We start from the raw sequence: 25,556 nt of genomic DNA, 5'->3' as shown, positions 1-25,556 counted from the left end.
AACCATTATTCCTCCAACAGATCGAATATGCTACCTCGAGAGTCCATGCGAGGCCGTCCGCGGTTTGCGGATAGTCCGACGCTTGGCTGGGAACCATCCCCTCGACGATTTGGGTTCTATGGCGAGCCATCCCCGGCATCTCTGCGCTCGCGAAGAATGGAGATGTTTCATCGGGACAGTGTGCATGTATCGGCAGTCCCCTCGATGCAGGTGTATTCAGAGGTCAGCAGTGTATCCAGCAGTTCCCAGCGACTCCCTGTTTCCCCGATAACTCCTCCGCCACAGTACTCCGGGTTGGTGCACATTGCCGGGACTGGAAGTTGGACCTCCAGTCCGGAAGAGCAGCAGGCCCTGGAGGCGACTGCAGATGACATAGTTGGTGGCTGGAATTCTCGCGGTTGACCATTGGAAAGAGGGAAGTGGTACTGTCAAATCACTTGGGCATTTGAGGTATTATCGATTACAAGGGAAGGGGGTTATTATTCGGAACTAGAAGTTTTGAAGAAGGTAACCAGAACGGTCTTGATGTGAAATGTTTTCGTTATTGAAAATAGGATGATTGGTTGAGATTATGAACTTTTCCATTGTCATTATGTTGAGAGGCAGAACCACATGCTCCATAGAAGAAATAGGCAAAAGCTATTGCAGCACCTCAGTAAGTGCGTCCCACTGTCGCTTGGTAAAGCTCAACTGGCACTCATCCTTGGAAAGAAAGTTAGCATCCGTGAAATTGGACATTTAGGCGTGACCGGGCTCTTACCATTGGGAACAAGGTAGCAAACACCCTGATCTCCTCTGACTTCGCCGTGGCATGGTGCTTCCAATCAATTTCTAACGCCGCCTTGCCAATCATGGCAGCCATTGTCAGTGGCACATACCTCCTCGCAAGGCAATCGTGTGGTCCAACACCGAATACCAACCAATTCTTGGTCTTGGACTCAGCATCTCCAGTAATCCATCTATCGGGGTCGAAGAACTCGGGGTTGGGGTAGACATTGGGGTCGTGTAGGGCCGGGTAACATGACGGAATGATCATGGATCCCTTGGGGACGGTGTAATTTTGCGTAACGGGGAAGTTCTTGGTTGCAAGATAGGGGACGAAGATGACGGGTGGCCGGAGACGGAGAAGCTCCTTAATGACTGCGTTGGTGAAGGTGAGCGACTCCAGCATGGGGAGGTCAAAGGGCTTGCTGCTGTCGCCGCCCCTCGCGGCAAGGTTCTCTTCGCGAAGGCGCTCGACGACATCAGGGCGCTGCGCGAGGACTTGGAATAGCCAGGTCGTGGCACTGCTCGACGCATCTTGCGATGCGAAGAGGAAGGTGAAGAGCGTCTCTGAAATTTCCTCGTTGGTGAATTCCCTAATCATGTTCGAAGGCCTCACAGCATCGGTCTCGCCAGCAGCAACCTTCTCACGGTACCTATTGGACTCCATCATGTGCAGCACCCAGTGGTCAACAATGGATGTCGGTGTCGCGCCCTTGGCCATGTTGGTTTTACACGCGGCCGCGCACTTTGCAAACTCAGCGTGGACTTGGTCAGCCACACGCTTTCCGAGCCAGACTTTTGTTCCGGGAATGTACATCGACAGAGGGACGTTGACGAGTTCGAGAGCTGCGGTGACGAGGTAGAAGTCGTCGGCAATCTTCTTGACTGCGTCTTGGGAGATGTAGTCGCCGAAGAAGGTACGGCACGAGAGCGCGCAGTTGATTTCGCGGAAGAGAGCCATGTAAGCCATTGGATTTCCGTTGTTCGCCTCGCTAGCGGCCACGAACTTGTCAAAGTACTCGCCCAGCACCTTCTCGTGGACCGGGAGGTATGTTGCCATTGCCTTGTTAGTGAACAGGGGCATCAGACCCCTTCGGTACTCGGCATGTTCTCTGCCTTGGAGGAAGACCCAAGCTTTGTGGCCTAGAATGTCTTTGGCGATTGGGACGATGCATGGCTCGGCGTAGGCTGGAGACTTGAAGACCTTGTGGGCGATGTCGCGGTCAGAAGCAAGAACAACGAACCTGAGATATCAATGATTAGGGGATGCACCGATGCGACCTTGAGGACTTTCTCCTTTGACTTGGATAGAGTACCTACTTATGGAAGACTGATACGCAACTGAGAGGACCGCTCGCCCATTGGGCAAGGTACTCCTCGAATTTGGGGTGCAAAGCCTGGATGAAGGGCCCCATGAGGGGAATTTTGAACGCGGGTCCAGCAATTGAGCCTTTCCTCTTGAGATACATCACTAGCAATGTGTTAGTGTCGTCATTACTATCATGGAGGAGCCCAAGTTTTGTTCGTACCCTGATCGTACACGACGACGCCGAGAAGGAAGGTGACGACAAACTGCCATGCTGACCAGCCCGAAAAGAAAGCCGGCAGCGTGCTAGACGGCAGAATCGTTTCGTTATGCCATGTTTGCCTTACTTCAGGCTGTACGATAGGCGTGTCGACAATTGCTGAAGCCATGTTGAAGTCTACAACGGCGTTGCTGGATCGTCTTTCCCGCCATGAGAGCATCTAAGGGACATCTCGGCATCTCTTTAAAGGAGGCAGGCAGGCCCAGCAAAACGTCTAAGGGGTCTTCGTCTTGCGTATTCGTATCCAGTCAGCACCACCAAAACAATCTCATTTCAACTGGTCTCCGTGTAATTGGGCCACATGCAGAACATCGTTCGTTTCTCTTCCCAAACCGCGGGAGAAGCCAGCCCTGTGAAGTCTTGGCATCTCATTGACTTGCGGAGACTAAACCTCTTTCGGTAATCAACTCGACGTTTGTCAGCAAACAAAACTGGAGTTTGACAAGGGGGGGAACTGAGCAACGAGATCCCTCACGATTGAAACTGCGGCGACTAAACTCTTTTCAGTCAGAGCACCGCAAGAAGCCAACTCACAAGCATGAGCCAGCTCTGAAGTCTTTCGCGGATACGCGGGCGAAGCTCTCAGACCATTGTCTCCACCATTGGATCACTTTCATCTTTCCCTCCTTTCGACATCACTGGCACGGGGACCATCGACTCACTCCAGTCCAATTCTTCCATGTCCTCATCCCCCCAGTCCAGTCGATCTCGCACAAACATGCGCCAAACCCTCCGCCGGTCCTGTGCTGCGTGTGCAAAGTCTAAACACAGCTGCGACCTCCGCACGCCGCGGTGCTCCCGCTGCATCAAGCGCAAGGTCCTGTGCGCCTACGCCAACGAACCCCTGACGGCTGCTCCGGCTGCTTCTGGGTCCGCACCGGGGGGTAGCGCAATATCGTCGCCGGGACCTCCGCTGGACGGATCCGGTGCTTTGACCAACTATCGCTTTGGATCTCTTGATCCTTTTGACTCTTATCCTCAGACTAGACTGCCGCGGGAGCAAGTTCAACGTCTTATTCACAGCTGTATGCATATCACGACTAAAGCCATTGATCCACGTTTAGCTCATTGACCCATGTAGTTCTCCACAAGATCGCATTCGAATACTACCCTCTAGACCTGAACGCGACGTCAAATCCATTCCTCGTCTCATGGTGGCCGTTAGCTCTCGGCGATCCAGCGTTATTTCATGTCTCTTTACAAACAGCATGTCTCGACGAAGAGTTGCTGGCTCAAAAAGGATTTCAGTCATCAGAAATCCTGATGGCGGATTCAGTCGCTCTACTTCGCCGGAAGGTTCAAGATGACTCAATGGCTATTCAGGATGGGACCATGAATTCAGTCATCACTTTAGCAGCTATCGAGGTGAGTTTATCTTGTTCGTTCTAGCCGGAATGTCAGGAGGATCAAAGTTGTCGCATGTTTACTAAGTCGCTTCATTTAACAGTTTGGCAAAGGAAATATCCAAGTTAGCGAAATGCACGTTGATGGAGTGAAAAGACTTGTCAATATGCGTGGGGGCATCAACTCAGTGAGACAAACTAGTCCACTGACTGCAAGGATGGTCAGCTGGTACGTTGAAGACAATCTTTATGGCACAACATTTATGTACTAACGTTGTCTGATTTCGAAGGGTGTCGATGATTGTTACTGGCCTGCCTCAATTTGAAACGCAGAACGACGTAGGCATCGGCGATGGCGTCCCAACGCCTTCAGAATGGCAGATAGATCCAACTGTTTTGGATAGGAATCTATCCCATCTTGGTGATGTCAAGATCGAGAACGAGGTCCAAAACGTATTGATACGGCTTCGAAGTATTTTCCGACGCGCGCAGCAAGTACGGCTACAACCAACAAGACTACACGACCTTTCATGTTTTGTCATACACCGACTTCTGTTGTCAGCTCCAGAAGCAGCAGAGCCAAATACGGCATCTAGTGAAAGTATCCGGCTGGCGACCATACTCTACATATTCATCATCCAGGGTCCGACATATTACTCGCACGCTGTCATATTCAACACGATTGTCAATCGGCTGATGGAAAGTCTGGTTGAGCTCGTACCATACGCTCACTCCAGCAACAGTCTCTTCGTTTGGCTTCTGACTGTTGGCATGGTTGCCTCTCAGGGAACCCAGCACTACACCTGGTTGACTGGCTTGGCAAGAGATGTCGTGGCATTGACCCAAGTAAAAAGTTGGGCTAGTGTACTCGCGTGTCTAAGAAGCGTTCTCTGGCTGGACATAGTCCACGGCGAAGACATCTTCCGACCCCATTGGGACACTATTCTCGGCAGTTCGAGTTGAAATTTTATACGCCCTATTGAGTCGCAAAAAAGTGTTTGAACATGAACACAATTCGACATAGGAGCGAGAGAGGGGACTTGGTTAATATAATGCAGGCAGACGAAACCTTCAAATCTAAGTATGCCTGTTGATTTAAAGGCAGCGGGGGACATTCTCCGCAATGGATAACACCAAATGCAGAGAGCCGCGCATGGCTATCTTCCGTGTCTGCTTTGCATGCCATTCTGGCCGTGGTGATGAAAGGCACCCAACTTTGGACAGCATCAATCAGGAATATGATTCTTCAGCTCACTGCCCCTTCGTCAGTGTGTCATGAGACAATTCACTCACTTCATACGCATCAATAAGTTTAAAATGCTTTTTTCTATCGCTGTCAGTGAGATGTTAAGAAACTCTACCTCACTGAAACGGTCATGCTGCTGGCTGGCTGACCCGTCCTTGGCATGTTGGACCCAGTTGGATCATGCCATCTGCACTGGTAAGGGGCGGCGGTTGGCCGCATACAAGCGACCTCGACTCGAGTTCCTCGTTTCTATTGGTCACCAAGACGCAAAAGGGCGTTGGGCAGTCCAGCCGCTTTTTCCCCTCATCGAAATGTTGCCGCCCCAGTTGGCAGCACCTAGGTCTTGCCATTCTCATATCATTCCTGAATCAGTGGATCAGACAAGATGGGTCTGAATCTGAAGAAGAAGTTGAAGGACTTCATCCATGGTCCAAAGAAAGATGACATCTCCAGAGAACCACATCATGCCCACCCGAGTCCACGGCAGCAGGTGAGAGCGCTGGCGGAGAAGGCACCCTCCTGCACGACCGATTCGTCGGGAACACCGCAATCGATTTCAGCCAGTGAACCATTAAATACGCTCCAAGAAGATACACGAGACGAGCCGACCGCGAATCTAGCGCCTTCAAAAAGCATTGAAGGGTCTATTCGGCAGTTGTGGGACGTGGCATATCAAAACCTGCGAAATCAAGAAGGAAGTCTCGTCCAAGAGTTCGAGGACCAGATATGTGGGAACTTTGCTGCTGGCCTCGGCGCTGGCATACGTTCACATGCCGGAACGAAAGACTGGTTGACAATGATCCTCAAGCACAAGATGGACCAAGTCAACCGGGAGTCTTGGAAGTTGAAATTTGGCAGCTCCGAGGTGGAAGTCCAGGATGTTGTAAAGCCCGTCCTAGCTGTGGTCGACTGGGCCAATGACTTTGTTGCCAAAGCTCTAGTCTCAAATCCATACGCGTCAATTGCTTGGAGTGGTGTCAGCTTGTTACTGCCGGTAAGCTCCTACCCTTCACGTTCGCTGCCCGTTCTGGGAGACTGGCGTATTTTGGATGATTTACACAGCTGCTTCTAAATCCCTTAGATCAAGCCGCCACCCTGGCAAAAGGACTAGAGCATATATCGTCCCTCATAGTACGCAGCTCTATGTGGGAGGATCTCTATGTCCGGCGTTACGAGTCAGAGACCAGAGAGCCTTCGTCGGGGCCGCATGCTGCTTACAGAATCGTCTTGGAAAGGCTGTATAGAGAGATCCTCAAGTTTCAGGTTGTATGCTATCGCTACCACAACCACAAAACTGCCTCTCGCATGGCGCTTGATTCTGTGAAGCATCACGACTGGGAAGAGCTGCTTGAACAGATCAAATATCACGAGACTGAATTCGACAAAGTAAGCAATCATGTGCGGGACCAGACGTACACGGACGAATGTGAGAACGCGGAGGCGCGACATCAACAAGCCATGAACCACTGGGAAAATATTGGCACAGATGTTTCCGACCTGAGAAGAAGGGTTGAAGAAATTCAACACGACATGAAGCGCCAAAAATTGCTCGACTGGCTTTGCATCGTTGACCCTTCTGTGCAGTATAATGCCGCGCGTGGCAAACACCGCAGCGGCACTTGCGAATGGCTGATTCAAGATAACGAAGATTACAAAAGATGGGAAATAGCTCCAAAATCTTTCTTGTGGCTCAACGGCAAAGGTATGACATACAATAGCCATGTGATAGGTTTGCACTACTGACGACGTCTAGCTGGCTCCGGGAAGTCGATTCTGAGCTCATCAGTCATCAAACACTTGAAAGTTCAGTCCGAGGAGGATCCTCAAGTTGCGCTGGCTTACTATTTCTTCAGCTTTGGGAACCTGGAGCAACAAAAGGTAACTTTTATGTTATCTTCGCTTATTGGCCAACTTTGCGCGAGCCGTCCCGACACGCCACATCCGATCCAGAAGTTCGAGAATTATATCGCCAAAAAAGAGCGCCCAGATATAGAGAGCCTTGAAGCGGCACTCATAGCTGCTGTGCGTGGGTTTTCGGCAGTATTTATCGTGGTAGACGCTCTCGACGAGTGTCCGACTTTTGACGGCGAGCGGTCTAGGCTGCTAGATTGCCTCAATCACATCCTTACTGCAATGCCAGATAATCTCCACATCCTATGTACGAGCAGAGCCGAACCGGACATTAAAACCAAGATCGACGAGATAGCGCATCTGCCGGCTAAACGTGCCATAAGTCTGACAGACACTCAGACCGGCTTGAATGGTGATCTTGGTCTGTACATCGACTCAGCCTTGGCTACCAGGACATACGAATTTTGGCCCAACGACATGAAGGTTAAAGCCAAAAACGTATTGCTCGCGAGAGCAGATGGAATGTAGGTCAACAGAGTGAATTAGATTGTGGCGTAGTGTCCCAGCTAATACTTAGTACATCTATCAGGTTTCAATTCCTTGTGTGCCAATTCGACGTCCTTCAACACTTGAATTCCAAAGATGCCATACTTTCGGCATTGGATGACCTACCCTTGGGACTTGACGAAACATATAATAGGCTGCTCCTAAGCTTAGACACCGCCTTCCAACCCCAGATCCTTGGGTCTCTAAAATGGCTAGCTTCGGCGAGGAGGCCGCTGCATTTGGAAGCACTTGCCGAAATCTTTATCTTCTCTCCTAAGATTGCAGGAGATTTTACGAAAAAGCGGCTCTTTGACCCGAAAGGAGTTTTGCGATATTTCCCGAGCCTCGTGACTACTGAAGTGGAAAGATACTCGACATTCGTTCGACTCGCTCATTTCACGGTGAAAGAGTATTTGATATCCGATCGTATACAGCAAAGCCGCGCCAGAAGTTTCCATTTCACCGAAGCAAAGGCTCACCTACACACCGCCCACTGCTGCCTATCTTACAGTTTATGCCCAAGGAAAACCGGTCGAAACCCACACTTGATTGTGTACGCCATCCACGACTGGGCATGGCACCTGGAGCAAGTACCGCGCACATTGTGGACGCCTGAGGTACTCTCGCTCGCTGAGAGCGCCCTCTCCCGGGGCAGTGCGATCTTGGGGAAGCAGCGGCGGCCGTACTGCTACACCGCCAAGCTCGGCGCTCTTGAGCTCACCAAGTGGCTGCTCCGTGAAGATTCGTGGACCGGCAGATTTGTGGTTCATGAAGATCTCGACTTGGCCCTTATAGAGGCAGTCGAAGGGGGGGACGTTGAAGTCGTCCAATATCTTCTAAAAAAAGGCGCCCACGCCAATGCTCGACATACGTCACGTTCTGGTGCGCTCCAGGCTGCGACACGCCAAGGGAACCTAGCGGTCATGAAAGTTTTGCTCGACAACGGCGCAGATATCGATGCGCATGATGAAGCATCCGGGTCACCTCTGCAAGCCGCGGCCAGGAGTTTGAGATTTGCAGGCATGCGAATGCTTGTGGGTCGTGGAGCTAATGTACGCAAAACGGAGTGTATCTTGTCGTGTCTGCTTAGGGCTTGTGGCAATATCTCGCTCGACCCGCTTGAGATCACTGAGTGCATCGAGATTTTGCAGCTTTTCCTCGACAACGGTGCTGATATCAGCAAAGTGTGTACTAAACACGAGAGTGCTTTCTTCTGGGCAATCCAAATTTCGAAACAGGAGAAGAAGCGGAGCATTCTGGACTTTGTTCTACAGCAGGGCGCTCATCCCAACTTAAACTCTGGCCGAGACCCGCTCCAAGAGGCATGCAGGAGCATCTGTTCACGTCTTAACTTTCCAGGTTCTCATGTAATTGCGGTGATTGAAAACCTGCTGAGCATGGGGGCCGACGTGAATGGTCCGGTAGGAGAGAACGGCACCGCACTACAGTTTATATGCATGTGGTGTCAGTATTACGACAAATCTAGCCTTGATCCAGTTCGCCTCCTTCTAGACAAAGGCGCGGAAATCAACCAGTCAGGCCGTTACGGCACAGCATTATACATAGCTTGCCAGAGAGGATATCTGGAGCTGGTTGACCTTTTGCTGGATAGAGGCGCCGACTGTGGTGTAGAAGGCGGGGAGTTGGGCAATGCCTTACAAGCTGCGTGTGATTACCAGAGCGAATCTCGCCTGAGCGAGTATTATTCTTTAAAGATCGCGAGAAAATTGCTTGAGAGGGGGGCCAATGTCAACGCCCCCGGTGGAAAATTTGGAAGTGCGCTTCAAGCCGCGGTTTCCAACAACGTTCGCAATGTTGACCTAGAGAGTTTGCTACTCAGCAAGGGCGCAGAAGTCAACAGGCAAGGGGGGATTCACGGCACAGCACTTCAAAGCGCTTGCGCAAGTGGCAAAATGGAAGCAGTGCGCTTATTACTTGACCATGGCGCTGATGTGGATACTGCTGGCGGAAAATATGGGAGCGCCCTTCAGGCGGCCTGTGGATTTGGAGACGAGGACATTCCCAATAACCCTGCATGTGAAATCGCGCGGCTACTGATTGAACATGGCGCTGACGTCCATGCTCAAGGCGGGATTTTCGGGAGCGCCTGGCATGCTGCAGCTACGATTGGCAGCCGTAGAACACCAAGCAATGATACGCTGAAGCTACTTCTCGATCACGGTGTCGATGTAAATGACAGCAGAGGTCAGCAGCACGGCACTGCTTTGCAGGCTGCACTCGAGCTCTTTCAAAGTTCCGACGCTCTCGTCTCCAGAGTCCGCTTTCTGCTCGAACATGGCGCTGATATCAATTTGGAAGCTGGCCGGTTTGGATTTCCGTTACAGTCGGCATGTGTGTCGGTGCCGTTCCCGGAGACATGCGTTGATGGCCTCAGATATCTCCTCGACAACTGCCCAGAAATCGATGTCAACATGATAGGCGGGTTCTTTGGCACAGCTTTACAGGCAGCAGCGTGGACAGGCTATATAGCAGCCGTTGAGTTGCTGCTCGAGAACGGCGCCGATGCCAACACGACAGCCGGGCCTTATAACACGGCTCTACAGGCAGCAGCGCATAATGGCACGCTAGGAATCGTTGAGTTGCTCCTTGCGAAGGGCTCCGACATCAACATTCATGGCGGGAAATACAGAAGCGCGGTCAATGCGGCTATCTTTGAAGGGTATTGGGATATAGTCGAGAGACTGCTGGACGCCGGGGCCAGGCCAGACTGTCATCAGCTTCCCGAACCCGACGAGGAATGGCTCAAATGTATTAGTGAGGAGCACGGGAAGGGTGCTGTGGATCGTTACAGGAAGTTTTGGGATATCATGAAACTCGAATGGAGTGAAGGCACTATGGTTAAAGGGCGGAATTACTAGCCATTTTCGTTTTGGTTGCGATTATGTAGATCCACACATAAGATAGGTATTGGAATACACCTTGACGTCTCAGCTACTACAGCACAGTCTAACTCAATATCGAGCGAAGCGAAAAGAAGCACTCATTCGACGATTCTGGAAGCTGCTGGGATAAGAGCGTACCATCACGACCATGGAAAACTGGATCGATTAGATGGTCGGGTATGCACCCAGTTTCATTGCCCTAACCTTTCATATTGATCACCTGAGATCATGAAGCTATTTTATATTTGAGATAACACTCAAACTTGATTCATACGAACGTCTTCTCGGATAATTCAGCTCTTCGAGACATGTACACACGGTTCAACGTCAAATATGGACAGCAGATTATTTGGGAGAAGCCATGGACCCGTGAGACTTTGGCTTCCAAACCTGGTTTGATGACATTTCGCCAGAGCAGAACGCGAGTTGTCTAAGTGCCTCGCGATATAAAGAAAACAAGGCACACATTCTGACCCCGAAAAAAAGGGATTGAAACAGACATACTGTGAAGCCGACTACTCGCGATTTGAGCGTAGGTGTGTGGGCCATCAAGTACGAGAAAGGAGTGCTTGTCAGTCGCAAGGAAGTGAAAGAGGGTGGCTCACCGACCTCCAAATCTTCCGTATTCTTCGAGTATTTGAATACAGTGATCAAAAAGTGTTGGGTTTTCGAAGTGAAGAAAAGCGAAAATTCCCTTTTGCGTTGAATGATGGAGGCTCAACTCCTACTAGACACTAAAGTGCTAACAAGAAGCGGTCTAGCCACTCACTATGTGCGATCCTTCTCGGCTTGTGGGTTGAGTCTTTTAATAGAGTGGCTACCACTTGCTGGTACATGAGTAAACTGCAAAAGGCTCGTTCAAACCAACTTTACATCTCGTTTGCTCCGATCATGTTGTTTTCATCAGATTCTGCCGCCCCATACCGCTTTCAGCAGGAGAGCGTCCAAGAGTTCACTTTTTTACCTCAGAGTGCTGGCCGATGTTTTCCGCTCTTCGACAACGCGACACCGACGGAACGATACGAATCTCTCGAAAATGGTTACATTACCAAGGCCATACAACAATATCGATGAATATGTAGAAGATCTCATCGATTTCATTGACACGCCCCTAGTTCGCCAGATTACTGGGGACATCCACGTTAACGACTCACTCATCTACAATGCCTGGGACGCCCTACCCGCCGACTGGACATCGTGGTGGGCATCGTTTCCAGATCATCGCATAGCTCAGCAAGACTTGATCGACAGCATTGAAGAGCTGGAACCTTCACTTCCGGCAAATGACGAAGCAGATGAAAGACAACGGCATCAACCCTTACTAAATCGGCCAGAGTCGCTGTCTAAGTGGCTCAAGAGCGTCCAGTCCCTCGCCCTTCCACGAGACCAACGCCCCAGCAAAACTATCGCGCTACCAGAGACCCTAACAAGTCGCATGAAGACCAAAAAGATTGCAGAAGTATCCACCGCCGCCGCATACATCCACATCGTCTGCCAAACCAACAACATAACCCACATCATCGACATGGGCTCAGGCCAAGGCTACCTCACCATAGCACTAGCCTACCTCTTCCCAGAGCTCCACGTACTAGCCATCGACGGCAGCGAGTCCCAGATCGCAGCCTCGAAGGCCTGCGCAGCCAGTCTTGGTATTCCTGAAAGCAGGATCCAGCATATGCGGCGCTACATCAACGGCACGCCACCTTTGGCGGATGAGATAGCTGCCTGGGCTGGAGACGAAAAGTGCGTGCTCGTCGGTCTCCACGCGTGCGGGGAATCTCTCTGAGCATATGCTGCGGTACTTCACCACCGTCCCATTCATCGTGTGTCTAGGCGCCGTCGGATGCTGCTACAACCACATCGTCCCGCGTTCCGCCGCTTGTCCTGATGGATTCCCCATCAGTGCAAAAATGCGCGAGAAAAACGTCACACTGAGTGCCACGGCGCTTATGACGGGCTGTCAGGCGCCGAATAACTGGGAAAGGGCTGATGCGAGCAAGGAGGAGTCGGCGTACTCCAAACGGCGCTTCTACCGAGCCTTGTTGGAGAAGATCTTCCACGATAAAGGGATAGAGCTCGACAAGGAGGACAGGCCGGTGTGGGGTGTGCGGAAGGGAGATATGGCTAGCTTCAACGCGTTCGCACGCAGGGCAACGGGATGCCTTAATGTTGACGGGAGCAAAATCACTGATGCTGACCTGGTAGCTTATGAGGAAAGGTACCGAGGATATGAGGGCAAAGTAGCGATCCTCTGGACACTCAGTGTTCTATGCTGCAAGGTGGTTGAAAGTGTGATTGCCCTTGATCGGTACCTGTTCCTGATTGAGAATGGTGGGCAAAATGTGGACGTTGTGCCAATCTTTGATTACAAGATATCCCCGAGGAATCTGATGCTTGTGGCTAATAAGGGAAAAGTTCATACACAGAGGTAGATAATACTTTGTCAGCTTACATAACTGCACGTATACTGAAGAGCGTCAGAGAGTACTTCCAAGCTATAACCCTCAAGGTCTATCATCTTGATAACACGTTGCAGGCAGGAAAGGTATTAGAAGTCACAAATTTGCTTAGTCCGATTCAACCACCAAAATGTTACTGAACAGGCGCAACTTCAACTATTGCTTGACACAACCAGGTTATTGAAGATACCTCTCAAGAAAATCGGTCTCATGAATACAATTCATTAAAGCCAACTATCTACACAGAATCCAATACACAAAAAACCCGAGATGCAATCTCGAACAGACTTCGCCCCCTTCATCCCTTAGAAAAGAACAAGGGCAGCAAGACCACACACAGCCGCAACAGCGACCCCGAAAGACGCACGTCCAGCAGACGCAACCTGCACAACAGAAGGCAAAGGCTTCGCAGTGGCAGTGGGCACCGCACCGGTAGCAGAACCAGAGCAGGCGGTAGGGGTAACGAGCGAACCATCAGGGCCGAAGGGGCTGTAGCCGAGGCATCCGGCGTACTCGGCAGCGCAGGTAGAGAGGTTGGCGCCAGGAGCGCTGCGGCACTTGTTGTAGGCGTCGTTGCAGCCGGTAACGCAAGCAGCGCCAGTGGTCGCGGGGGGCACGATACCAGTCGCGATGGGGGGCACGGCGGTGGCGGTGGGGACGACGGCGGTAGCGGTGCCGGAGCAGGCGGTCGGGGTGACGAGGGAACCGTCGGGGCCGAAGGGGCTGTAGCCGAGGCAGCCTGCGTAGTTTGCGGCGCAGGTGGCGCGGTTGGCGTCCGAGGCGGAGCGGCACTTGTTGTAGTCGACGGCGCAGGCGGCGGCGCAGTCGGGGCCGGAGGGGGGGCACGACGCCGGTGGCGATGGGAGGGACGGCGGTAGCGGTGCCGGGAGGAACGATGCCAGTGGCGATGGGAGGGACGGCGGTAGCGGTGCCGGAGCAGGCGGTCGGGGTGACAAGGGAGCCGTCGGGGCCGAAGGGGGCTGTAGCCGAGGCAGCCGGCGTACTCGGCGGCGCAAGTGGCGCGGTTGGCGTCGGGAGCGCCGCGGCACTTGTCGTAGGCGGCGGCGCAGGTGGCGGCGCAGTCGGGGCCGGAGGGTGGCACGACGCCGGTGATGATGGGGGTACGGCGGTGCCGGTGGGCATGGGGCCGGTGTGGGTGATGGTGCAGGGGCAGTCGGTGATGGTGAAGGTGGTGGGCTCCTTGATGGTGTAGGTGTACTTGCCGTGGTAGATGATGGTGGGTTCGGGGCAGTAGGTGGTGATGGCGGTGACGACCTGGGTGTAGGTGCCGTTGGTGAGGAGGGCGGCAACGGGGGCGATGGGGGCGTCGGCGACAGGGGAGCCGGAGGTGAGCTGGGCGGCGCTGATGATCAGGCCGGCCAGGAGGGGAGCCACGTGAGAAGACATGTTGTTTGGAATTTGGGTGGTGAAGACCGGTGTTGTGTAAAAGAGTGTGGTATGACTTGATGTCAAAGTTGTAAATGAGTGTGAGGGTTGAGGTGGAAAGAAAGGTAAGTCTGAAGGAGAACTTTGATCATGATTTATAGGACATCGAGTTGAAGCCAAGACGGTTGATTAAACGTAAACATTTCAGCTAGCGTTGATGGCCAAGGGGTAATTTGTTGGCAAACCTCGGATCGCATCCGATTTGGATGACATTTTACATTCCTGTGCTGTTGTGTTTGTCGTGCCTCGCTCTCCAGCAAGAATTCAGTTAGTCGCGTCTCGTATTCTCTTCCCAAGAACGTAGCTCCTAGCCCCTCGTATTTTTTGCTAGCGTTCTACCCGTCATGCTTGCCGGCCGACTAACGCTCTTCTGCGTTCTTTCATCCTGCCGCGCCTATTTTAATCTTAAAACGCCAAAGTCTTAGCCATTTTCCTGGGGAAGAGGCAAAGGAAAGGGGGCGAGCGTCGGGCGCCACGATGGTGGAATGTACGCCATCTCGGCTAACGGCCCATCAAATCAACAACGTCAATCGTGAGTCAATCGGACTTTGGTCTCACCCCAGAGTTCATCTCGGGCCGGAATGTTTTATCCATACTAACAAGTCACTGTCCATGTTTCGTGACCATTTCTATTTGGCATGTCTCCGCTTGAATAACAGGTCGTGGTCAGGAGTCAAGGGAGGACGCCTGATACGAGATTTCTTTTGAAGAGCCTTCTCATATGATGGTGACGGACCGACTGCCTAGGAATGGACCCCAACAGAGGACAGAATATAAGAAACGTTTATGCTCTCACATTGGCAAAATTAGTTGGATGATCAATTGCTTCTGGTCATCTACCTGACATTGGGGCTTTACCTAATGACAAGGTTCGTCGGAACTTGAGTAAAATTGAGTGTTCCTTTCTACGTGTGAGTACATACGAGACAAGGGCGAACGCGGACCGGAGAACACCCATCCCACCATATCTTGACACGCGATGTCAAAAACCTCTTGCAGTGAAGTGTCATTTCATTGAAGTTTGATTGGTCAAATCATTCAGGGCCAAGAGTCTGGCTCAGCTTCAATAAAATCCCGGACCCAAAATGCAGAGGAACCCAGTCATCGTCCATCACCAAGATGCCTTCCCGACGAGCTGTCGCTAACCTTTGAGACAATGGCATTAATGTGTGACAACGGCCCGAATGATGTAAACCACCAGGCTCTTCGCTGTGTGCCCTCAACTCATTTTAAAGTGCTTCTGATTGAGACGCCCCCGTGAGCCCTCAAACCACCACGACCTTCAGAATCGCCGAGTCGGCGTTCACGTACGCAGAGCCCGCCGAGAAATCCCTTCCAGTGACCACGCCTTAGTCGGGGTTAGCATGACGGAGATGACCGCTTACTTCCTCTCCCTGACGTGCACCTTCATCTTCATATCGTGCCTCGGCCTCGCCTCCATACCAACCATCTGGAAAGCCAAATCGCCCACCTTGTGATCGATATCCATATAATCAACCCTCTGCGTAGTCCCATTCACAATCGTCTCGAAATCGAACCACCGCACCGTGAGCAACAACATGATGCGTAGCTCATCCATGGCCAAATCCTGCGCAATACACGCCCTCGGCCCGCGCTCAAACGGCCGCCACGCGAAGCGGTGCATATCCTTGGCATCCTCGCCCAGGAACCGATCGGGCCGGAAGCTCTTGCTGTCCTCGCCCCAGACCTTGGGGTCCATGTGCGTCGAGTGCGCGCAGGGGATGACCATGAGGTTCTTGACGGGCCAGCGGCGGCCGTTCCACTCGAGGTGCGTCGTTCCGGGCGGGGCTTGGCGGATGGTGAAGCCGATGGGGAAGAAGCGGAGCGTCTCCTTGATAACGGCATTGGTGAAGTCCATGTCGTTTGTCTTTTGCGGGTTCGCGATGAGCATCTCGACGGTGGTGTCGAGGTCCGGGGAGAAGTGCTCGTCGTGCTCGGCGCGGAGGCGGGCAACGACGTCCGGGTAGAGGGAGAGGAACATTGTGACCCAGGTGAAGGTGTCGGTGGTGGTGCCGTGGCCTCCGAGGAGGAGAGCCTTGAGGCTGGTTTTGGTGTTAGCGAGGACAAACATGCCATGCGTGAGAGAAGGATCAACTTACTTGGTAACAGCGGTGTCGATGAATTCGTCGTCGAGACCCATGCCCGGTCCGCTCTGGATCCGGTCGAGGACGATGCGGTCCAAGACACTTTTGACCTGTCGTCGCGAAGGCAACTCCTTCTCGTCCTGGAGGATGCGCAACCTCTCCTTCATCTCCTTGGCCAAGGTATCCCTAACGCGATCCTTGAGCGCCTGCAACTTCTGCTGCGCCTTGCGCTTCTTCCACGGGTTACGGGTGCCGATGAAGGTGGTCGCGGGGTTAATCGAGTTTCGCAGATCCTCTAGCAGTGGCGAGCCAGACCTCTGGGCCTCGAGAGAGACACCAAACACAATCTTACCGACAACATCAAAGATGGTCTTGGCCGATTCCTCCTCCATATTGAACGACTCGCCCTTGGCAGCAAATGCGCGGAGGCGCTCGTGGAAGATGAGGACCTGCTCGGCAATCATGCCGGCCATGGGCTTGACGTAGGTGGGCGTGAAGCCGGAGCCGACCATGCGGTGGTTGTACTTCCAGCGGTCGCCATTGGACGCTGCGATGCTGTCCTTGCCGGTGAAAGGGCGGAGGAACTGCTCGATGGTGGGGTGCTTGGGGTAGGGGTTCGTGGTGAGGACGAGCTGGGCGGCGTCCGGGTCGGTGATGATGACCTGAGATTCGACAAAGGGCCACATGTCGACGTAGAAGATTCCGCCAAGGTTGTACTTTTGCGCCATGATGGTGTAGATATGCTGGGGGTGGGTGAAGAGCGGGAGCGTGGCTGCCAGCTCTTCCCAGATGATTGTGTGCGCCCAGATCCATGAGTGCTTTGGCGGTTGAGGCTATTGTGAAAAAGACACCAAGAGAGTCAGTATCGTGGCTTTTATGAGCTGCATGCTTTGCGCCTGTCTACTCTGATGCGCGCGCAGGATGCGGCGGAGTGAGTTGAAGTCGGAGTGAAGCTCTTACCAATCCTCTGAATCTGGTTCTCATGTACACGGCCTTGAAAGCCCAGTACACGGCCGTGGCGAGAGCCACGCTGGCCGCGATTAGCCAGTTGGAAACGCCAAACATCGTGAGCCTCAAAGCTTGGGAGGGTATCGCCAAGCTATTTTTCCGGGAAGATGACGAAAGGGAGGGGAAGAAAACAAAACAAAAAAAGGGACGAAAGAACTCTTGCTGCCCACACGCAGTACAAAAGAAGAGAAAAAAGCTACGTAGTGAAGGAGATGGCGGGGTATTAGGGTCAAATTTCATCTACGACCTACTTGTACCAATCCTAGGCTCTACGTAATGTCACATCCGGGGCAGAATAACCAGAGGGAAAATGCCTCTCTCTCTCTGACTTTTTGTTTTTTCTTCAGCAAGGGGGGGTTCTGTAAGTTTGGTCCTTTCGATGTGATCGTCCTTCCGCCAGTGCGTCTTACTGGGGGGAGGGGGTGTGCGATGCGTGAATATGGTCGCATCCTTTGCTGAACGGTGGAGTCGAGAGGATCAGATTAGATGATCTGATAAGATGATTGAAAGAGATCAGTGATCCCGGATTGGATGAACTCAGAACGACCGACAAGGGTGGGAGTGGGAGGGCGTGAGATAAGTAAAAGGCCACGCAGGAACTACAGGAAGTTCCCGGAATTGGTTCCATGTCGTGATGAACGAGGGGCGTGGATGGTGGTCAGAAACGCCGTCGGCCCCAGTTTCAATGGCTTCAAGTTGTTTAGCGCGGGTTTGCAGGCTTTTCGTGGCGGACTCGACCAGTCAACGTGCGGAGGATTCAATTTTGTTTTGTCAACGGTCCGATCCGCTCATCGGCATTCAGATTTGGTGACGCTGCGGCGTTGCTTCGTCCCTTCATCCAGCCACCGTAGGCTAATAGGTGGGCGTGATAAAAATAAGATCCAAGTCGAGTGCGCCGGAATAGGTTTTTTTTTCATTGACTCTTGATGTTGCTGGACTTCTGCACTTCCGCGGCCAGTTGATGATGTTGACGCTGGCTGAATGGTACGTTGTATCCATTATGTTTTTGCGTGCAGAGAGCTAGGCGGAATGTGGGTGGGAGTCCGCCGATGCGTGGCCGATGACCGAGGAACCTCCAAGGATTCAAAAAAGCTTCGAACATGAGATGGTGCGCCCAGGTAGCTTTCATCAACCTCCATTAAGTATCACTGGCAAGCTCTTTACCTGCCTCACGCAGGGAGCCTTTCAAATCGAACACAGTCTCCAGAGTGCCGATGAGCTTAACGTACCTGGCAATGAAGTTCAATGACAGACTCAATGACGGGAAAATCTGAGAACCTCACTCTCGGAGACAATCCACCACACAATCCACATCCCGCCGGTGGGATAAGTCCACAGGGTCTTGGCTGGGCTGCCGAATTGCGTCTTCTCCATCGCCACGGGGAGTCAGTGGGGAGTCAACACGAGCTTCAAAGCCAACGCATGTTGCAGTTCAGTAGTTATACCTCTTACTATGCGTAGCAATCCAAAATTTTCGTACGGAGTAGATAGCCCAACAGCGGTATCTTCCCGCGACTAGGAATTGTGATCTGACGGTTCTGGCTGCTTGTAGCATGAATTTTGGGCGGTCCACAGAGGAGCAAAAGCGAATATGTATGTACTTCGAACTCGGTGCGTGCGGAGGGGCTAAAGTGGGGGAGAAAAGGAACAGAAAAAATACCACTCCAGACGAACGAACCCCTGCTTCTTCAAGCAGATGCTAAGCTTTCTTGGACAGCGGCACGGCGGCTACGATCTTGACAGCACCAACAAAGTTGAGCATTTCCAGTGTTGGGACAGGCTGGCGCATGAGAATAAGTAAGGTATGTACATCAAGTAGCAAAGTACCTTTACTTCATTTGATGCATCCAACGACGAAATGTCAGCTTGTCTATCGTAAAACCCCAATTACTTAGAGTACTTACTTATGTAATCGTAACGCTCCATGTAAAATTGAAAAGTTTCGACTCGTAAGCCACCCAAACAACAGCCGGTATCTTCAAAAAAAAAACAAGAAAAAAAAGAAGAAAAAAACCGAACAGCCTTGACAAGAGGCAAAAGTTCCGAAACCGAGAATCGAACTCGGGGCTATGCCTAACCTCTCAAGGACATGAGAGGGCATCATGTTGGCCACTACACCATATCGGATGTTGATACCCTTAAGCCCAAAATTGGTAACTCAGTATCCTGTGTGGTGAGAGTGGAGCTGGCGGTGGACTTGCGGTCTTACCCTAGGTAGATCTCCTCCTTCCAGGATGCCGCTAGTGACGGCGTGTCATGAAGGCAAATAGCCGTATCATCTTCTCCGTCATTTCCTCCATCAGGCAGCAGATGAAGACTGCGTACGAGAAACAAGTCGAGTGCGAAGAAAAGAGAGGGACGAGACCTAGTCATTCAGCATTCTCTCTAAAGCCCCGATGCGGTTGCACGGCTAGCCAGACGAGAGTCTCTAATTTTCTACACGGACAAAAAAGTCGGCGCAACAACGGACGCAATCGGCTCTGGAGCAGTTTTGTTCAACGGACAACCGGCGCGCGCCAAGTGCCATTATCTATCGTCCCCGACCATATGAGAGGATACCAAGGCAGCATTCGGTGTAGCCAAGTGATGCATCATGCATGGCTTCTTTGCCTTGCTGGGCAGCATCGCGTTCTCAGGGCTGTTCAACTTGAGCGCCAGCCGCGCCACAAAGCCGCCCACCTCATCGGCATGGGCCGCAAGTTCGACTTGACCAAACTTTCCTTGGACAAAACCAACAAATACGCCCCGAAGCAGAAAGATTATGACAAGAACGAGATTCAAACCCGCGCGTGTTCCCACACGGGCAGGATCAGATTTAACCCGAAGCTGGCGCCTTAGACCGCTCGGCCATCTTGCCATGATGAGAATCGCGGAAGCGGGTTGGGACCCGCTTCGGAGTGAGGTTCGGCCGGAGGTGCTCAAGACGATGTGACGGAGCGGACTCCGGCAATAGTGCACGGAGGAGTCAAGCGACCAGTAGCACGAGAAAGAAAAACGAATGGATTGCGTTGCTAAAAGGTATCTTTGTTGAAATAAAAACCGGCTACAATAGTGGTATCATCGGATCCTGTGCTGTTGCGTCAAAGCCCATCCCTGTACGTTCATCCCGTGTGTCTCCCACCAAGCTTAACCTTCCGTATTGTCCACATTGGGTTTTTGTGTAGCACCTTCGTCAAAAATTTGTGTAAAACCGATCTGCTTAGGCGGTCTTCTTTCCGGTAGCGACCTGTCGACCTTGCGAGGTGTACCGGACGTAGGCATAGCCGCCGGCCGCGATGACGCCAATGATGACGAAATTGCCTGTTGGCAAAGGGAGTCAGCAACAAGACGACGAACAGCTGTATTAGTGATGTAGGACTTACTCAAGACGAACTTACCGAGTCCGCCAACGACGTCGATTGCGCCTTGGAAGACGTCGGTAACGAGGTTGACGAGACCGGTGAAGAAGCCGATGATGGTGTTGAAGATGGTCTGCAGGACGTGGTAGAAGGCGTTGAAGATGGAAGAGAGGAGCTCGTTGATGCTGCTAAAAAGATCCTGAATCGCGTTGGAGACGGCCATGGTGACGGTTTGTGTTGTAATATTGGTAAAGTTGGAGTGTTTGGTTTGTGAATGAGCTTGCAAGTCTGGATGCGATCTGGCAAAGGTGAATAAATGGAAGCTTCAGCTTTAGCTCCAACAGCTCACAAGGTCGATGGAGATCTGGCCGCACCGTTGACTTTAAGGAAAGAGCCCACGCGGACGAAAAACAACGTCCTTGTGACGCGATGGGCGTTGCCGCCTGAGACTTGGCTAACCCCAACCGAACCAAAGCGGCGGGTTGGGGCAGGCAGGAGCCGACGCCAGTGATTGCCATGTGTGGTGAGAATTGTCGCCCGTGACGTCGGCATCGTGACGTCACCAGCCACACAGACAATCACACAACGTCGTTCCAGCCACGCACCTTTCCATTCGTGCCATTCTCACCAGTAACAATTGGACGGCAGGAGCAGGTACATGGTCTGTGCCACACAACTGCCACGGGGAAGGAGGACAGAGCGGAGGGGTTCGTCCGGGCGGGAAGGAAAGGTGGAGGAAGGGAACCGATATTGTCTCTCGCTTGTAAGCTGTGGCTGCCGTCATCACGCATTCAAGCCACTTTTTACCCACGTGCCCCTGTCTCTTCTCAGCCCTGATGCTAGGAAAGGGAGGAGGTGTTGGTCCGGCCGGAGCCCTGAGCACTTCTCGTTAATCACTTCGGGCATGTCTCTTTCGCATCCTATGCATTGTTTCTGGCTGTCAATGATTTGAGGCGGTACCTTATATCCAACCCCTAGTCAGTTGTATTTCACTTAAGTCCAGCCATCGTTCTCAGGGGGTAGCAAGCTAGCAATCCAACCACTTAGAGCTCGTTAGTATGTACGGCCTAACAATAAGCACCTAGAGGTGATTCCTCGGTTCGGAATCCATGAGCTTTCCATGCTATCCCCAGTCCTCTGGAGCGACCAAAAAGTGGGCAAGGCCATTCAAAGGCCTTTTGGCGCTCTGCATCGGCTGAAGTCAAACAGTTCGGAGGGGAACAGCTGTCACGTCCATGTCTGGACGATAAGTTGAAAGATTGTACTTGGATGTTTGTCTATGTACCATCTTTTTCATCTTTCATACAGAAACACCATGCGCCGTCTTCCTCCATCACATAAGGAACATCTATCAAAGCAATCCCTCAAGCCAACAAAAAAAGAACCCCTTAGTTGGCGGCGCAGTTGTGGGGGTTGCCAGTGCCGTCAGCCTTCTCCTTGGCTCCAATTCCGCAGAACTTGAGATCCTTGGTGTAGTAAACACGCATAGGGCCAGGGCGGTTGGTAGTCCCCTTCTTGGCGTTGAAGTCGTAGCGCTTGCCGTCAGCAAGGACAGGGAGCTCGTAGACGGTGCCAGAGCATCCCGAGGCAAAGGTCATCACGTTGCCCCTGTTGTCAAACGGCTTGGGGTACCCGCTGGAGCCCGCGGTGGTCTTGGCTTCGCGGAGGTATCCAATGGAGGTGTCGTATTTGACTGTTCCGTACAAGGCGCCATCGTTCTTGGCTCCTGCCTTGCAAGTGTAGGACTATTGAGAGATGGTTAGTTTTGATGCCGTACGGAGATGGCAGGAGGAGGGCTCTGGAGTAATTACTTGGCCGGCTTGACGAGTCTCGATGATGCCATCCTCGCCCAAGAGAGGGGTCGGGCTGGCGATGCTGGCGGTGGCAGCGAGGAGAGTGATAATGTAAGTGTAGGAAACCATCTTGACGAGTTGATGTTACTGAAAGTAAGATAATTTGCGAAATGAGCGTGAGAAAAGGTTGAATGTTTCCAAGTTGTAAAGGAATGTAAGAGGCTTTGAAGTACCGTTGGATGAGGAGTGAGCTGGAGATTTCTTCATTTTGTCGGTGCAAGACGACGCTATTTATCTCATGAAGTTGAGCACTTGTTGTTTCTACTCTCCTAGGCCTCCAAGATGTCTCGAGGGAACTTGTCAGCCATGTTCCCGGTCCAGCCGAGTGAACGTGGTCTATGCTCACACTTCATTGCGAGTCAGTGATGTAGCAATATATGGCCGCCAACATGATCTGCTTATATCTCAGAGGCCTAATTATATCCAATCCTAACTTTGGCTACAATCGGGATAAAATAACATGCGCTTCGAAGTGTCATGTAGACTATACACTATATCACAACATAGGCCGAATTTGTATTGTCAATAGTTGCATAGACTATGCCAAATGGCTTTTGCAACTTAACACAACTCTTCGCAACTCTTATTGCCCGAAATACTCTACAACTTCTTCATACAGTGTCGATGAATCGTCACGGTAGATGTAGATGCTGGAGGCAAGTCGATAGTTGCGTGCATTTCAACCGCTTACCTTATGGCTAGATACCGGCGTGTAAGAGGGCCCAACTTCTTTTTGCAATATCGAAAGAGTGAAGGATCCCAAAGTAGCAACGAGCCATCTCAGTTCGGGCCTACATATTCCCTGACTAGGTGACTTACACCTCAAAAGCGTCTATATGTGAGTGGAAAACGACAAGGTCATTTGTGAAAGGTCCCGAATGACTCTGACAAGTGAGTTTCCCTCTTGCTATGCACCAATGCATCGGCTAGATGTGCCGAAAGAGTGGGTGATTGACTCCGCCGGCCAGTACCAGGCCATATGTACGAGACTTTGACATTGCCGATCATGATACTGTATGCTCGCCGAGTGATCATGACCTGGCGACTGCCCCCACCAAATGTAACCTTGCAGCGAACGGGTTAACGCCTCCATAGCCGGCCTGAGGGATGCTTTCTCGGAGTCTAAAACAAAAAACATCATCTCTGTTAGCCAAGCATGCCAAAGTAGCCAATCATCATCTCATCGGCCGTAAAAAGAGCACTCCAGGGCTTGCCTGACATCCGGAACGAGCGAAAGTCTAAGTGTTGATATTGCCTCTGGGCATGATACCAATGTCATAGGATGTCAAATAGCTCAAACTTCGCCTTTAGCTTGGTAACATACTTCAGATAGACTAGGAAGCCGGGGTATCTGAAGATCATGATACTAAGAGAGGCAGAATAATCGAACGACCTTATTTTTCTGCCTAGAAAATCTCTCTCTTTCGGACGATTCGAACACGATGCTTGGCACGGGACGGGGCATTGCCATTACCCCTTTTATCGACAGCAAGGTTCATAGGATGACCAACTATAGCCAACATACCCCAAACAAACCACGTATTTTAGACTTTGTTAAACTTTGGTTGCCTAGCAGAAACGAGCTCTGGGCGTCTGAAGTTCATGGTGCACCGGCGCCCGGCACGGGTTGGCGGCATCGCGCCGTTTGAGGGGAAAGGAAAGGCGGCCCCCCCTTTTAGGGCTATGCAAGCGCCGACGGGGACGCCGGGCCCCGAAACACGGTCGCCCATCCTGGCACGCACTGCGGCCTGGAAGACTCATCCCTGGGGCCTTGGAGGGGCCTGGAGACTTTCCCTTTTCAGAAGCCGGGCTTTTATTTATGGGCTAGGGGGCGAACTCTAATTGAGAGTCTTCGCCGGATGACGGCAGCTTTACTTGAACTACCAAAACTCGATGCAACTATCTGTCACCCCGACGCCCGATTGACACATTGTCAAGCTGTAAACTTCAAGATATCTGGAAGGAAAGATCTTCTATTACAGCTGCATTTGGATCCAGAAAGTAACAAACAGTCAATCGCAAAGTCATTCTTATCTCGTAACCAACAATGTCGGCGGTGCATCTCCAACTAGAAGACCCCGGTGCGCCTCCCTTCGCTGCCAAAGTCGTCGAGATACTCAATGCTGCCTTCGACTCAAAGAATACCATCTCAGCCGAAAAGGCCGCCGCGGAAATAAACTCGCTCTTCATCTCAAATTACGAAGAACATGGCACAGCAGGTTCTTTCCTCTGGTGGTTCTGGGACCTCATGCACGACTTATCCCGCCAGATCCCTTACAACCAGCGTGAACAAGATCAGCTGGCCGCAGTCATCAAGGCGCTCGTCTGCCTCCCGCCCAAGACCGTGACTCTTGGCGAAGAATGGGGAGGTGCAAGAGAGAGCTCGGTCGATGTGTGGAAGAGTCTTCCCATGTTTGCGAATACCTTGAACGAGACGCTTAGTGACGGTAAGATCATGCCCCGCTTCTGATGTTGCAACTACCTTTTGAGAATTTCTCCCTTCACATAGCATTTGCTGAAAAGATATCTCATAATAGGCGATCCAAGAGCTCCCAGTGAAGAAGCAAGAAAAGACCGACAGGTGAACCTGCAAGCATACGCAGCCCGAGTCGCAGGCCTAGGTCTCGTCCCACTCGAAACAAATGCCATCTGGGCGCTCGTAGATGCGCTCGAAGGCACCGTCAAGCCTGTACGCGGTGCCCCAGACGAAATCAACTCAGATCCAGCCGCCGTAGAGGATATCACACACAAGACACGCATTGCCGCAGCTTGGATGGTTCACGCCGGTCACCTCTTACACGGGCGCGATGAGGTGGTCAGCGGAGCAACAGCTGGACCCCTGTGGAAGCTTGATAAACAGGAAGCTGTGAAGATGAGGCGCAAGTTCAAGGGGACTGATGGGCTTTGTGCCGAACGGTGGCAGCTGTGGAAGGAGAGGTTTGCGGTCATTCGGGATGCTGAGGGGCTTGGTGAGAAGGCGCGGAAGGATGCTGGAGATGCTTACCTAGCAATGGAAAAGATTGAGAAGGGACAGTAGGTATTAGTTGAAATCGTTTGAAGTGCAGAGATTGAGAGAGTCCTCATGTTTGATTCCTCTTAAATCTTCT

The 25,556-nt window shown here is 52.0% G+C and overlaps 8 protein-coding genes and 2 non-coding genes across 10 annotated transcripts; 2 read left to right on the top strand and 8 right to left on the bottom strand.

The window, feature by feature from the left end:
* Positions 1 to 639: 639 nt before the first annotated feature.
* N0V96_002596 (uncharacterized protein) lies at positions 640 to 2,460 on the bottom strand (the record flags this gene model as incomplete). The annotated part of the gene is made up of 4 exons (XM_053187367.2): positions 640 to 702; positions 761 to 2,009; positions 2,086 to 2,236; positions 2,295 to 2,460. The coding sequence occupies 4 exons, from the start codon at positions 2,458 to 2,460 to the stop codon at positions 640 to 642; spliced, it is 1,629 nt and encodes a 542-aa protein (XP_053054871.1).
* A 6,808-nt stretch (positions 2,461 to 9,268) lies between these two features.
* Positions 9,269 to 9,634, bottom strand: N0V96_002595 (uncharacterized protein; the record flags this gene model as incomplete). The annotated part of the gene is made up of 2 exons (XM_065756568.1): positions 9,269 to 9,368; positions 9,507 to 9,634. The coding sequence occupies 2 exons, from the start codon at positions 9,632 to 9,634 to the stop codon at positions 9,269 to 9,271; spliced, it is 228 nt and encodes a 75-aa protein (XP_065614937.1).
* Positions 9,635 to 11,276: 1,642 nt separating this feature from the next.
* Positions 11,277 to 12,026, top strand: N0V96_002594 (uncharacterized protein; the record flags this gene model as incomplete). Its single annotated transcript, XM_053187369.2, has 1 exon — positions 11,277 to 12,026. The coding sequence occupies one exon, from the start codon at positions 11,277 to 11,279 to the stop codon at positions 12,024 to 12,026; it is 750 nt and encodes a 249-aa protein (XP_053054873.2).
* Positions 12,027 to 13,004: 978 nt separating this feature from the next.
* N0V96_002593 (uncharacterized protein) lies at positions 13,005 to 14,106 on the bottom strand (the record flags this gene model as incomplete). The annotated part of the gene is made up of 2 exons (XM_065756567.1): positions 13,005 to 13,490; positions 13,546 to 14,106. 2 exons carry the CDS (start codon positions 14,104 to 14,106, stop codon positions 13,005 to 13,007), a joined length of 1,047 nt encoding a protein of 348 aa, XP_065614936.1.
* A 1,420-nt stretch (positions 14,107 to 15,526) lies between these two features.
* N0V96_002592 (uncharacterized protein) lies at positions 15,527 to 17,315 on the bottom strand (the record flags this gene model as incomplete). The annotated part of the gene is made up of 3 exons (XM_065756566.1): positions 15,527 to 16,208; positions 16,266 to 17,068; positions 17,211 to 17,315. 3 exons carry the CDS (start codon positions 17,313 to 17,315, stop codon positions 15,527 to 15,529), a joined length of 1,590 nt encoding a protein of 529 aa, XP_065614935.1.
* Positions 17,316 to 19,298: 1,983 nt separating this feature from the next.
* N0V96_002591 lies at positions 19,299 to 19,385 on the bottom strand. Its single transcript has one exon. It is a non-coding gene; the product is annotated as a tRNA-Glu (tRNA).
* A 635-nt stretch (positions 19,386 to 20,020) lies between these two features.
* On the bottom strand, positions 20,021 to 20,115 carry N0V96_002590. Its single transcript has one exon. It is a non-coding gene; the product is annotated as a tRNA-Pro (tRNA).
* A 342-nt stretch (positions 20,116 to 20,457) lies between these two features.
* On the bottom strand, positions 20,458 to 20,819 carry N0V96_002589 (uncharacterized protein; the record flags this gene model as incomplete). The annotated part of the gene is made up of 2 exons (XM_065756565.1): positions 20,458 to 20,558; positions 20,621 to 20,819. 2 exons carry the CDS (start codon positions 20,817 to 20,819, stop codon positions 20,458 to 20,460), a joined length of 300 nt encoding a protein of 99 aa, XP_065614934.1.
* A 1,165-nt stretch (positions 20,820 to 21,984) lies between these two features.
* N0V96_002588 (uncharacterized protein) lies at positions 21,985 to 22,518 on the bottom strand (the record flags this gene model as incomplete). The annotated part of the gene is made up of 2 exons (XM_053187373.2): positions 21,985 to 22,341; positions 22,408 to 22,518. 2 exons carry the CDS (start codon positions 22,516 to 22,518, stop codon positions 21,985 to 21,987), a joined length of 468 nt encoding a protein of 155 aa, XP_053054877.2.
* A 1,978-nt stretch (positions 22,519 to 24,496) lies between these two features.
* N0V96_002587 (uncharacterized protein) lies at positions 24,497 to 25,486 on the top strand (the record flags this gene model as incomplete). Its single annotated transcript, XM_053187374.1, has 2 exons — positions 24,497 to 24,896; positions 24,987 to 25,486. The coding sequence occupies 2 exons, from the start codon at positions 24,497 to 24,499 to the stop codon at positions 25,484 to 25,486; spliced, it is 900 nt and encodes a 299-aa protein (XP_053054878.1).
* Positions 25,487 to 25,556: the final 70 nt, after the last annotated feature.

Source organism: Colletotrichum fioriniae, assembly GCF_027942845.1.
Source record: "Colletotrichum fioriniae strain IMI 355084 chromosome Unknown scaffold_2, whole genome shotgun sequence".
Lineage (NCBI taxonomy): Eukaryota > Fungi > Ascomycota > Sordariomycetes > Glomerellales > Glomerellaceae > Colletotrichum > Colletotrichum fioriniae.
Note: the sequence above shows the minus strand (reverse complement) of the source record. Positions and strands in the feature narration are given on the sequence as shown.